Here is a 14,553-nt window from a genome sequence, read left to right as displayed (position 1 = left end):
GGGGGCCCTGGCCTTGATACCAGATCAGCTGAAGTGAAACACATCGGGCTGCTGACACGCCGCTGCTTCTCCTAGGGAAAAAAAAAATGAAGCCATCACTCATCGATGGAAGCCGGCAAAATTACAAACCTTCTCCAGGAATGCCTTTCATCTTCGCAGTGGTTTTCTGATCCGCTGTGTGTGTCTGCTTTTTGCCTTGGCGCGATGCAAATGATAAAACTCTGCGATGAATACGTGATTGTGAAGCTTTTTTAGCTGCGCGCTACGAGTGCTGCATCGTTAAAAAAAAAAAAAGAAAAAAAAAATCCTACTGTGACTGAACTTTGAGGTCATTCATAATACATACAGCTATTGATTAAACTTGGCAGGAATATCTGTTTCATGGACATACGGCTTTGCAGAAGTCATAATTTAAATCGTCTGTTGGTGCAGTGGGCTGGCCGGTGGCAGCGGGGAGAGTGACTAATAACTGAGGCGTCTTTCAGTTGGAGGCTGACTAATGACAGACAGGTAGACGGTTTCAGCTCTGGCAAAAGATGGGAGACCGTACGGCGATTACTGCCGACTGGTTATTTCATCAAGCGGGCGATCCCGCCCCATCGAAGCAAATCACCAGTCAATGCAATAAAACTGTAACTGTAACAGCAATGCATTAGAATATAATGTGCAATTTACCAAAAAAATAAAGTCAGTTTCTTTTAAAGTCATATGTATCAAGTGACTGACAAAGTCATGCTGCCACACAGGCAAAAGAGAAACCTACACCGGCACCACAGATCATGCCATGATCGTTTCTTTATCACACGTTAACACCATTTTCTTCGTGAAAATAAACAAGTATAATTCACACTAATGATGCCAGGATCATTCCTGTATGGAGGTTATATGCTGTGCACAGGGCTTAATTTAAAAGAAAAGATATGATGCAATTAACTGCACGCACGTGAGAGTCAGTGAGGTGAGAAAATCGTGTCATCTTCCACAGACCTTGCTGCTGCAATGATAGCAGAGAGGTTCCCAAAGGGACACTCATGCAGGTGAGGAGAGCATTAATAGGAGGGCTCCATCATTTAAAGCCTTTTTTTTGACGCCAGCAAATCCACCAACACGAACGATGCAGGGAGGTGCAGGACAACCTGACAGATGCACCAGAATTCACATTTGCGGATGCATTTTTGCTTCTATTGCAGTCCTTTCAGAATAAAAATGTATGACTTTTGAATTCATTTTGCAATTTTGTGCGATAAATATGAAATGATTAAAAATACTTAAAAATGTTGTAATGACACCCAGTAACAACCTGCGTCATGAAGTATCAAATAATGGCCATTGTCTGATGAAGAGTTAAGTAATATGCATTTGAATAATTCAAATAAATTCCTTTTCCTTTCAACTGCAGTTTTCTAACTGCAGTTTGCATCATTTCCGCCTGCCAAACATCAGGTGCTCTTTTAACATCAATAGTACTCAAAGAAAAGATGATCCCTTTAGTGAATTTCATGCATGACAGATTAAAAAGACTCGGCAAGCCGCCAAAACAGACCAGAGAGGGGAGACTTGACCACACAGGAAAAAAAATAATGAAAAATACCAATTGAAAGCGATGTCTGGAAGAACTGGAGGCCACAAGACTGAAATAGGAGCAAATATCACTGAAAGCTGATTCAAAGCGAAACCTTCCCTGCCCATGGCCTTATTTAGAGGAAATATTTTAGGTTGTTTGCTTGAAGAGCTGAAACAGCTGCTGGAAAAGTTCATTTTGCATGGAGAGTTTGAGTAAATATCAGAAAGTGTAGTTTTGCTCCAAAAGAGATGATGAATCATGTTATGCATGCCACTGGAAATAAGTGATTACAGCTCATGTTTACATCTCTGAATGGTGTAGTAGTGTTGTAGTTTACTACTGCTGCTGCGACACATCAGCTGAGTGAATGTTATTATTATAAAGTATAAATATGAACAAGAGCTAATTAATCCCATGCAGCCTAAAGCCTAAAGCTAATGCTACCTAAAGTCTCAAATTTGTCATCTTGCTGTCAAGATGAATGAGTTGATTTCTCTTCTGAAAAACAGAATTTTAGTGAAATATTACAATGATATTAAAAATAATAATTTGTAGTCATTTTAAAATATTTGTGCCATTAGAGTCAAGTGTTACTTTTTCACTATCACTGACTCTAATTAAGTGAAAGATGCTTTTTTTCCTTACTTCTGGTGCAAACAATAAATAATTTACTCAGACAAATTACCAACATTGCCACGATAAACTTCATTTAAGAAGTGAATACCGGATCTCAGAACAGCATTCATGGTTTTGGGAGATTCAGATAGCTTTATTAAAGGTTCATACAATAGCCAGAAACTTCATGAAGCTAGTTTACTAACTTGTAGATCATCTGTTCCGGATTAGGTTTTCTGTATCCTGCTTTACTCCAAAAACATGTATCTGAGGTCAGATGCTGACTCTCAGCTGAATTTGCTCCAGTGGCCAGCAACCTTGAAAAGGTTTGTGCTTGACATGTGCAAAGCAGACATGCAAAATAACACACACTATTGATGTGGTGTGTTTCCTTTCTTATAGTGTCACTTTATGATGTGATATTTTTCAGTTTTGCACCCCCTTAGGTCTGGTAACCATATACAGTAGGCACTTAAATTTACACCAAAAAGTATATCTACAGTTTAATTGTTTTTACTGTCCATTGCAGATTTTACAGTTACATTTCTGTATGTAATACAATGGGGGAAATAAGTATTGAACGTATTAACTGTTTTGTCATTACATTTATTTCCAAAGATGCAATTCATGTGACATTTCTTCCAGACACTGGTATTAACTCAAATAATCCACACATGAAAAGAAATCACAACATTCATATCCATAAATAGTGATTATGTGGAATTAAGTGCAATAACACAGGAAAAAAGTATTGAACACACCATGGGAAAGCTGTATAGTTTGTCAAGGAAAGGCACCATACCATCTCACACCTGAAAGTAATTAGTCTTTGTACTTCCTATAAGTGCAAACCAACATCAGCTGGGTTAGTGCTAATTGATGGCCCTATAAACAGGTTGTTTTTTCACCAAGTAGTCAAACAAGACACATCTCATGATGGGTAAAAGCAAGGAGCTCTCTCAAGACCTTCGCAGCCTGATTGTTGCTCAGCATCAGAATGGAACTGGTTACAGACTTATCTCAAAGAATCTGAGTATTCCAGTAAGCACCGTTGGGGCCATTATCCGCAAGTGGAAGAAGCATCACCTTATCATCAACAGGCCGCGCACAGGAGCTCCTCGCAAGATTTCTGACCAGGGAGTCAGAAAGATGGTCAGAAGAGTTCTCAAAGAGCCAAGGACCACCCGGAAAGCACTCCAGCAAGACATGGAGGCAGCAGGTACAAGTGTTACAGAGAAAACGATAGGCAATGCACTCCACCGCCATGGCCTCTATGGACGCTCAACCCGCAAGACTCCGTTCCTCAAAAAAAGGCATGTTGAAGCTCGTCTAAAGTTTGCTAAACAGCATCTGGATAAGCCTGTGGAATACTGGGAGAATGTTGTCTGGTCAGATGAGACCAAAATTGAACTTTTTGGCTGTCATACTGCACACCATGTTTGGAGGAGAAATGGCACTGCACATCACCCAAATAACACTATACCAACAGTGAAGTTTGGTGGTGGAAACATCATGGCATGGGGTTGTTTCTAATCTCGTGGTACTGGCAGACTTCATATAATTGAAGGAGCAATGAATGGAAACATCTATCGGCAAATTCTTGAGATGAACCTCCTGCCATCCACCAGGATGATGAAGATGAGACGGGGCTGGACCTTTCAACAGGACAACGATCCGAAGCACACGGCAAAGTTGACTCTCGAATGGTTTAAAAAAAAGAAAATCAATGTGTTAGAATGGCCCAGTCAATCACCTGACTTAAATCCGATCGAACATTTGTGGAAAGAACTAAAGATAAGGGTTCACCAGAGGGCACCAAAGAATATTCAGGATTTGAAGACAATCTGTGCGGAGGAATGGGCAAAAATCACACCTGAGCAGTGTGGGCGATTAGTTCATACATACAACAAGCGTCTGGAAGCAGTCATTGCAAACAAAGGCTTCTCCACAAAGTATTAAACGAGTCTCAGATAGTGTGTTCAATACTTTTTTCCTGTGTTATTGCACTTAATTCCACATAATCACTATTTATGGATTTGAATGTTGTGATTTCTTTTCATGTGTGGATTATTTGAGTTAATACCAATGTCTGGAAGAAATGTCACATGAATTGCATCTTTGGAAATAAATGTAATGACAAAACAGTTAATGCGTTCAATACTTATTTCCCCCATTGTATATCTGCTGCAATATCTTGAACTCTTTGCTTATCTACATTGCCGCACTATTTTAATCAGTATTGCTTTATTTCCTTATGCTATACTCTGCTGGTCCTGAGAAATGAAATTCAATCACGAGTGAAAGCATGTAAATGACCTTGAACCTTGAACATTTTCTGAATCTCTCTGGTTTTTCTGTGACAGATCACTCACCATATTGTGTTTTTCTCCAAATTCAGACTTACTTGCTGTAACATTTCAAACACAAGTGAATGAACATGGGAACGACTCCCAGCAAGCAGAACCATTTTTTTTAAGCACGCCTGCTTGCGTGTGATGCCTTTTGTGTGCAAAACGTGCTCAGACTGAAAGTGTAATCTATATGCATGAGCATGCAATGTAGCAAATACATAATCTCAATAAATCAGGCTCTGTATTGGGTCCAGTGAGATAAAGGCATCAAATTAGAGAAATACACCGCTTCACTGTGCAGCAAGCGAGACACACAGATGTGAAGAAGATAATGGATGAATAATATGCAAGTACCAGTTGCACCAATGTACAAATCATGTAAACCACCTTTATTGTAATACTAAATGCATATCAGCATCTGAATGTTACATGAAGGCATGTTGTCAGGAGAACGCCCACCCAGTGGACAGAACAAGTCCATGTTTTATAAATCACCTCAAGGGTGTTTAAAATTACATATCTACACGGGAAACCATGCAAATGATTGAATGTTTGGCATTTCACCGAGGCATGTTAAATGTGATAAGGGAGAAAGAAAATGGATAGAACGGTTAGCCGACTAATTACTGGGTGTGCCTGACAAGAGAAGTCTTTAAATCTTAAGTAATTAACTCGTCGCTATCATTAGACCATGATCACTGATATGAAACAAGTCAGTTTATTACATAAAAGCTCATTGTAAATGCTTGGTTAAATCACATATTTATAATTTATCTCTCATAATAAAGATGTAATAAAGAAAGATAGCAATCTTAATTCAAGAGACATATGATAAATAATATGAGAAACATACCGAGAGGGGCTGGTGATGGTTTGGCTTTATGAATGCTTCTAACGTACATCATACATCAATTTGCTATCGCTATTGACAGGGGATTAATTCTCCTTATCTGCACGTCACAGATGAGACTTCCAGGTGCGTGTCAATAACACCTTGCCACATCTTGGAGTATAATCCATATCATCTAATGTCAGATGTATCCGACGGCTACAAAGCCCGCATCTACAAACGCGGTGACATTCTGCCCGAGCAGGAGGAGACGGGGGGAAATCTCATGAAGTGGGCCTTTTTTTTATTGAGTAGCAGGGGAGGTGATGGCAGCGTGACAGCGAGACGGCGAGCGAGAGAAAATAGTCTTTCAAACTTCACGCATCAACTTCAAATGAGCAAACAAAAAGGACACAAGTTGACTGTTGTGTAGGAAGAGTGTAAATTCACTTGAAAGCAGTACTCCAGCGGAATTTAATCTGGTCGAAGGGAGCCTGCTTTTGTTCTTTTTTCCTTTTTATACGCCGTCACAAATATCCTACCTCTGTGACTTGTATTTGTCGAGACGTATAAAAATGCACAAAAGCACACTTTTATGCAGCTTTTTAGCAGCAGCAGCACCATGCATTACAGGACTCGCTTCCAGTAATGAGTACTGTCAGAAGATTAAAATATGAAATGCAGGCACGAGTCACAAATCCAAGTTGTGCTTCGAGCCTTTCAAGCAAAAATAGGAAAGCAATTCAGACCTGGATCTTCAAAGAGAACAACCAGAATCCCACTGAGCAAACTAAACAACGGTATTTTATGGCAGTCAGTGAATAACATATGGATTCACAAGACTAAAACAACATTGAGACTTGTTTGTGTCTCAACCGTTCTGATGTAAAGGTTATAACTTGCCTCTAACTCTCAATACAGCAATCCGTCTCTCAGTGACTCCTGTACAGTATGTAAAGACCAGAGATCTAATCTATCGCAAGCCGACTGATGCAAATTATAAATCTTTCTGAAGCAACACGCCATTCCTTTCGGGTGCTCATCATCTCAGAGGGATCATAATGTGCTTTTATCCTGGCAGTGAACATAAATACACACCACCACTGTGACGGACGGTAATTATCTCCCGATAGCCTCTTGTGCAATGAAAAGCTGACCGCCGTCCCTGCGGATCAGGCACTCCACGCGTCCGTGAGACTCCACGCGTCCGTGAGACGGACGGATGGAGGCGTGAATGTCTCGAATACAGACACAAACAGGTGTGTGCATCTACGCAGAGCCACCTGCCCTTACACACACCCACAAATTACACAAACACCTGCGCTCTGCAGATGGAAGGGAAGTTTGATAACGGCTGAAATGAGTAAGGGGATTGCTGGAGTCCGCTCTGCTTTTTGACAGTCGTGTCTTAAAACTCCTCCGAGAGGTGAATCATCCTGGAGTCTGAGGAGGAACAGTCAATGTAAGGCAGAGGAGCCATGTGCAACTCTCCAGGGGCCTGATTTATTGAGATCCTGTATGAAGCATGACAAACTGTTAAGAAAATAAATTGCACTTTCAGATTGAGAACATTTCGCAGGTTATCACTATGTCAAAATCAGTCAAGGAACACGTATTTAAGGAAGGTTTTGCATGCATTAGAACATGTTTATATGAGAAAGATCTCCTAGAAATCAAACTACTTCTGTTTCCTTTTTTGTTCACCATGGATTGATTGTGCAAAGTGCTGAAACCCCACAACCACAAAGCGAAATGTGATTCCAAGGAGTTGGACAAGTTGGTGGAGGAAGCTTTCAAACAAACAAACATAAACAAAGCAAATTTGGGAGAAAAGAGAGCAACAAACAATGAGAAGAGATTGCAGAAAGGGCTTAGCACAGAAAGGCCTTATAATGAAGTTTGCAAATAAAAGTCAGGGTGAGCCAGCTGAGGAAAGGCCTATTATCACAATCAAGGTCGAATCTCCTCTAAGCCTCCTCTAAAGAGTTTGTTTTCACCTTTCATTTGTTGTCCATCAGATTGTGCATTCAATATCTATCAGCATAAGCGCCTTCCAGTATTTTGCATGATCATTAACACATGCACGGTATTCCATCTTAGTGTCAATGTTAATCTTGCTTGTTGTATCAATAAAATACTGTCAAACAAATGTCTTCAAAATCTACATCAAATCAAACTGGGGGTGAAACTCGTGTTAATTTAGCTGAAACTCATCCTTAAAAGATCATTTCTAAAAGCTGCCACAAAGGCATTAAATTATATTTTTTGTCCTTGATTGTATCTTTAATTCATGAGGTAATCACATTCATGATTTTTCTTATCTTTAAGCTCTATCAGTTTGCTGGTCTACTATATGATTTTCTTTCATATTTCTATGTAAAGTGTTTGTTAATCAAAAGAGAAACTATTTAACTAAAATATGAGGCATTAATAAATTGAGAAAAACTAGTCTTAGGGCAAAACTCGGTTTAATTTCAAAACCAAGTCTGTTTCACTGAATACTTGCAGAAAACAAAAAGTCTTTGATATCATTTGGAAAAACTCTTTTTTCAAGGTTGTTGTTACAATGCAGAGTGAAAATTTGCCCTTCCAGTGTTGATAAATTACTCATCCAGAATGCTGAAATTACATAAACAGTAAAATGCAGGTTACTTTTACACTGTGTGTATAATGAAGTAATTAACAGAATCTAAAAGCTTTCCTTCATAATAGGTGTACGAATGCGACCTGCAGCATAAATGCCACCTTAACAAGGAGAGTGTAAAAAACAAATCAAAACAAAACAATCACATATATGTTGTTGGGATTTAAAGCTTCTATTATCCTGCTCATACAGCAGATCACCATCTTCCTGCGGGAGCATATATACATGTAACCCATAGTGACTACAGTTTGCTTGTCAACTGGTGCAATTAACACTGAGGCTAATCTGACGTCAGGCTTCAGGTGACAACCTATAATGAAACACGCTGTTTCTGTTACTTCCTCCCACTAATCAGAAACAAGACAGACCTATTAAAGTTCAAGCCTTTGTTCCGTAATGTCTCAGATGTGTTGCTGTCACTCCTTTAAAAGCTGGGAAGTCTGCAAGTCAGGGTTTTTTTTTTCTCTCTCTTTCTTTCTCTTTGCTTGTCACTGCTCATTTAAAACCCTTCAGGAACATTTAAGCAGTGGCTTCAAAGTGTGAAGAGAACAACTTGTACCCGTGGCAGCACTGAAGAAAATACACATTTCAATATTTAGAAATGAAAAGGAGCATCCCGCTGATAGTGTACATTAGACGAAACCTCTGTGATTACCGCAGCATGTGGCGTATGAGTGGTGCAGTGATGGACCACCCAGAGACACAGATGAACTCAAAGTAATATGAGGCCACCGCAGCTTATCCACGCGCCAACTCTAAAGCCTTTAAAAGAAAAAAAGAGAAACAGCTTTTGCCTCTGAGGCAGGGAGCAAAACTATAAACAAACTTTTAACTGCTGCATCTGTATCTGAACCCTCTTTGCTGTGGTGTGGTGCCGTCCTGCCTGTCTCCTCTCTAATATGGATACTTCCACTTGACAACATAAACAACTTGTCAATTAGCAGCCTGTTTGTACCAACGTTTACAGCGTTTAATTCACCCGGGGCGTGGCTGACTGAGACTGTGTGGTACACTGATTCCGGCAAAAGGGAATCGCTGAAATGACGGATAAAGCGCTGCCATTGAGCCTTGCGCACGGAACCGTTTGTGTTTACTTGTGTGTTTGCGTGCCACGAGGGTGAGCGATAGCATGGGGGACGCTGAAATTAGCAGTAAACTGCTGATCGGCTTTGCGGATTGGAAGTTCATTACCACGTCTGACGCTTTGATCTACTGATAAAGAGAAGTAAGTTGATAGCAGAGACACAAGAGTAGAATGAGACAGAGCTCCTTTCAACTTTCGCAGGACAGAGAGATCGGAAACTTTCAGAGAAGTAAGAAGACAGACTAATGAACAACAGCGAGAGAGAGAGAAAGAGAAGGAATGGCTTGAGGCGAGGAGAACAATAACTAGCCAGCAGAGATGCAGAATGCCAGTTGGAGTGCGATAACGGGAACCTCCAAAGCTGATATAGCTGGAAAGAGACCATCTGTCTCCTGCACTCGGCACTCACCGTCAGTGGAGCAGCCAGTGGATCCATCACTGGAGCAGTAGCGCATCTCGATCCTCTGCCTGCCCACCTCCAGCAGGCTGGGGTCGGGGATGCGAGCTTTGCACGTGTAGCGGAAGCGCTGCTCGTAATGGCCGCCGTTGTCGGAGATGTTGACGGGCGTCCAGGGAGTCCAGGGTGTGGTCTTCTTGAGGTCAGGACACGGCAGTGTGTTGCACGACTGGTACTCCTGTGAGATGACAAGGAAGGGGGTATTTCATTTTCAAACTGGTAAATGTGAATCTGACATAGGAGGGAAAAAAGAATCATAAATCATTAAAGCGCTAATTAGCATGACAAGCTCAGACAGAAAATACGTGGTGTATTTCTTAAGCATAATAAAACACAGAACAATGGCTTTTGAAATTCTCAGCACTGACTCAAATTAAAGAGCTTATTTTATGAGGAAATAAACATCCCTTTTCAAAGCTTTCAACGCCGCTCATCCTTGAAAGCTTCCAGTCCTGGCTGGCTCTGTGTACTGTACACCACCGGATCCAGTTCCACACATCATCCAAAATATCTCCTGCACAACCAGCCAAGCCCCGTTTGCCCAGTCCCAGCAGCCTGCCATTCTGCCTGCATGCAGCGAGGATACAGTCCCATTAGGCCGCTTGCTGAACATGGCAAGAGGTAAACAAGCCAAGCAGAAAAGGTCATTGATCAGGTTTAATTTATCACCAAGGTGAAAGGACAGAAGGAAGGAGGGAGAGAAGAAGAAGAAGAAGAAGTTACACTGGGGACAGGAAAAAAAAAAGACAGCGGAAGAGGCAAAAATGAGAAGGAGGGAGGAGAGGAGGATGGTATTAATAGGAGATATTCTTCCCATCTGCATCAGGCTTTGGGAACTGGGCAGTAAAAATGAGAAACACAGCTCTGAAGTTCCAACAATATTACTTGAGACTTTTTCTAGAGTGCCATAAGTCTGAATATATATTTCTCCTTCCACTTCTCACAGCTAATTTGGACTATTGGATGAAAAATATTCGGCTCCTTCCCCTTTAAATGTGAAGATATGATTTAGGACTATAATCGGAGGGTAATGGCCAGTCCAGCCCCCTTTTGTGCGCAGCTAAAATTGATATATATGTATGAAGACGTGGAAGGAGTGATACATCTCAAATAAATGACAGCGTAGAAGAGGAGGTGAGACGGCTGCCATTTTCCTCACCGCTTGTTTATTTATGCTGAATAGGACTTGAGTGACTGCCAGACCTTGACAAAATAAGATAAGAGTTCCTTTCTGCACATCCGTCAGCCTGTCACACGGGACGGGCTGACAGGTCAGCTGAGCAGGCAAGCTATATACATTATACAGTATGCGGGGCTATTTTTCACCATCTCCCTTCCGTTTTCATCCCGTCTCGTGGTCTCACTTTGCATCTATCTATCTTTATGTTTCTTTCCACACACAGCATTCACAGCCTGGTTTATGTCAAAGCTCTCTCTCCCTTTCCCTTTTTGTATCTCTGTTTCATCTCTTTGCGCTTCTCCCCATCCATACTCGGGCCTGTCGCCTCCTCTCTGCTGCTCTTCCCTGGGGTATCAAGGTTAAAAACACAGGGAGGATTTAGATTCTGTTAGGGCCCCGTGATGAATGAGGGTGTCACCTCCACCCTGCACTTCCTCCCTCTCTCCATCTAGCGCAGTAATCATCTCCAGACATTAATATTTAACATTGTCACGCATCACAGACCAGCCCACAATCTGTGATTATCAGCCAATAACAAAGGAGAAAAAAAACAAAAAAAAAAACAGTCCACCTCAGCGTCTCTCGGTGACGCCCTCAGCGACAGAGATGACAGCCGATGGCATGAATGGGTGGCGAAAGGCAAACGATCGGAGGGTGTTTGTTGTGCGAGTTGTTGATGGTGGCCAAACACAGTAAATATTTAATGAGGCTTGTCTGGTAAGCGTTTCTCGCTGTACTCTCTGCGGATTAGTGTTGATGCAGAGGGCTAAGGAGATAATTACTGGGTTCAAAGCGAAAACCTCATTCAAGGTCTCACAAGGAATCCATATCAACTGCAGCTGGAATACATGCAACTTACAGTAGGGTGGTCAGTATGTACTCTATGAAATAAAGATATCAACACCTACTGGACCGACATCAAAAGATGTCCTTGCATGCACGAGGTGAGTCTATATAGCATATTTTCACTCATTCCTTGTTCAACATTTATTAACTTAAACCCAGTGATGTTCACATAAATCACCAAGGGATTTATTCCAAGAAACAAAAACAAAAGGGAAAAAAAACCCTCAATGCCTGGGACGTAGGTCTGAAACTCCATCGAGAATACGTGACTCTATGTGTGAACAGGCCTCTTCTTTACTGCCGCCCACTCTTCTGGTGCGCGCTCAGGATCTTTTTCAAGGAACATCTACAAGTTAATTCATCAACATGATAATGTATGTTTTTGCACTGTGAAAGTGTTCTAACACAAAGGTGATAAACAACATAATGTATCATAAGATGGCTTTGAGGAATGCAGAAAAAAAAATCCATGGTAACATATATATTTCTGTCCTGTCGCAGCTGACTGGATTTGACTCGTGTACTTCTTTTAAATTACTGGAAAGAAAATAAATAAAGCTTCACCGTCATGGACTTCCACACAGACAGGATTGTCACACCACACTCATTTGTTTAATTAGCTCTTTAGTATCATCAAAAACACAAAAACTACAAGATTTTGAACATCATATTAAAAAAATGTTTCAAAGTAATCACTCATTGCCTATTTTTTGACTACTGTAAGTCATAAAATCCATTCATTGCCATTCAATAGTAGGTTAAAATCTCAAAGTATGTTTTCATCTGTGACAATCTGCAAATAAAACCTCATGACAAGAGAAGGTCCTAATCTGAAGGACAGAAATTCCTATAAGGCTGCATGACCAAACAAAAGGTCACATTAATAAAGATACAATAACGAACCTGTTGCCGCCAGAAGACTCAGCTTGAACACTGTGCGAACTTTTTCTTTTTTCTTTCAAAGAGTCTCATCCAGTGTGTGTATTTGTAAATACCCGTGTAGCTTCGACACTACAGCCTGTTAAAAGTGCTCACAAACACACCGGATGTGTACGTGCCTGGAGTTTCTGTGTATATTGGACGACTGCCCACTCGCACTGAAAGGAGCGTCCAAGAGGAGGTTACAGCAGCTTGTCCAGCGGCTCTGACCAGGAATCGAGACCTCTGTTTCACCTGCACTCACAGCTGTGAGGAAGCATCGTGAACAGCGTGAACGAGGTTGGAGGAGTGAAGAACAAGGTGGTATCCATGCTTTACTAGAAAAGCTAAAAGCTGGACCTCACATCGTGACCGAATCATCCGCTATAGGAGTAACGGTAGATGGACTTGGAATATTTGTATTCTGCAAACTTTTCCAGGTGTTGCCCTTAAAATCCATTTTGCACAGCACGTTTTCAGCCTGTGCAAACCTTCTGCTGATGACCGTTACACTCTCTCCTTCAGACTATGTAACTTGGCCTTCAACCTCCACAGTGAGAGGAAAGATGGCGGAAAAGAGGGATCGTAAAAATGATATTGACATGAATACTACTGAAATAATATATAAATAAGTGGAGATAAGATAAAGTAAGATAAGATAAACCTTTATTCATCCCACAAGTGAGAAATTGCAGTGTCACAGCAGCATAGTGGACAGTCAACAGCTACAAACAAAATCAATGGTGAAAATATGGCATATTTAGAATGTTATTCTCAAAGTAAAACTAAAGCACAAATAGAAGTGGGTTGACCATAATGGTGCGAGTCAATAAGGTTCACCTCAGCTAAAGGTGAAGCACTGCACAGTGGTAGTGGTAATGAGAGGAAACCTTTGTGACGCACACCGCTGTAACAAAGTGAAGAATGACTTTTTGTGTGGCGCCATCTGAGAAGCACATGAATGTGGCATGAACTGAATAACCGAGGCTTTATTAAGAACTCTTATGTGTTTCAATATATTCAGAAAGACATCACTTCGACAGGACACATAAAAAGTCTTTGTGAGGATATTGAAAACTCCTTTGTTATTTCAGAGGAACCACTGCTGTGCAAATGCAGAGAAAGACAAAAAAAAAAAAAAAAAAAAAAAAAGGTCTCTGTGACGGTTTGGCTTGAAATTGCCTCATGAACTCCTTTGGGATCCTAACTCCTCCCTACTGGGGCAAAGAAGTCAAAAATGTGAGGGTGCGGTGCACTTTTGTTCACGCTATGGGAGTGCCTGCTGACTCAGCCACTTTTCTGTTAGGCTGCACTCATATTTTTTTTTATTTTGTTGTTTTCTGTGATTGAGCTGCTTAAAAATCATATTCACACCGGGGCCGTTATTTGTGACATAGTGCGAAAACTGAATACGATTTTACTGCAAAGTTTGGCGGCACGGGTGCTTTTAATCCATTACTTTGATCACTTTATGATACATTTAGAGAGGGGAGCTTATTTTCTTCACAACAAATAAAAACATTAAACACCAAGGGAAAATAACAAAGATCTAAGGACGACCCCGAGGAGCAGATTTAGCAGATATCCATAATACTCTCTGTCTCTCTCTTGTTTTACTTTACAGGCTCAGGAGATGTTATTAAGCTAGCAGATATGCTATTATATTTATACAAGTATGACAGTGCCGGCATGTGTTGGGAACTGTATATTTGAAGAAAGTAGTCAAGCTAAGTCAGTTTTATTTATACAGCCCATAATCACAAATCACACATTTGCCTGAAGGGGTTTACAATCTGTTCAGCACATGCCGACATCTATTCCTGGATCCTTTGGGTAGGAAAAAAAAAAAAAAAAAAGTTGTTTAATAGGGAAAAGGGAGTAATTTCAGGAGGAGCAACAGAGGAGTGATCCAACCTTTCAAGTGGGAACAGTCTGTTTAATTTTATTCTGAAAATCCCCCCAAATAGTTTGAGATTATTATAATTTTTCACAGGTCAAGCTATGTTTTGGTTCCATAAAATAAAGTTATGTGAGTCGGGTAAAGTCCAGGAGGATAGAGCGAGCG

General features: G+C 40.9%; 1 protein-coding gene across 2 annotated transcripts in view; it reads right to left on the bottom strand.

Annotated features, from left to right (window-relative positions):
- sema5a (sema domain, seven thrombospondin repeats (type 1 and type 1-like), transmembrane domain (TM) and short cytoplasmic domain, (semaphorin) 5A) overlaps window positions 1–14,553 on the bottom strand; it is a 140,199-nt gene that overhangs the window by 21,636 nt on the left and 104,010 nt on the right. For both annotated transcript variants that reach the window (XM_030099161.1, XM_030099162.1), the window contains exon 16: window positions 9,497–9,722. In XM_030099161.1, the coding sequence (XP_029955021.1) occupies window positions 9,497–9,722 (226 nt within the window). The remainder of the gene's footprint in view (window positions 1–9,496; window positions 9,723–14,553) is intronic.

Source organism: Salarias fasciatus, chromosome 9 (genome assembly GCF_902148845.1).
Source record: "Salarias fasciatus chromosome 9, fSalaFa1.1, whole genome shotgun sequence".
NCBI lineage: Eukaryota > Metazoa > Chordata > Actinopteri > Blenniiformes > Blenniidae > Salarias > Salarias fasciatus.
This window is presented reverse-complemented; position numbering and strand designations above follow the sequence as displayed.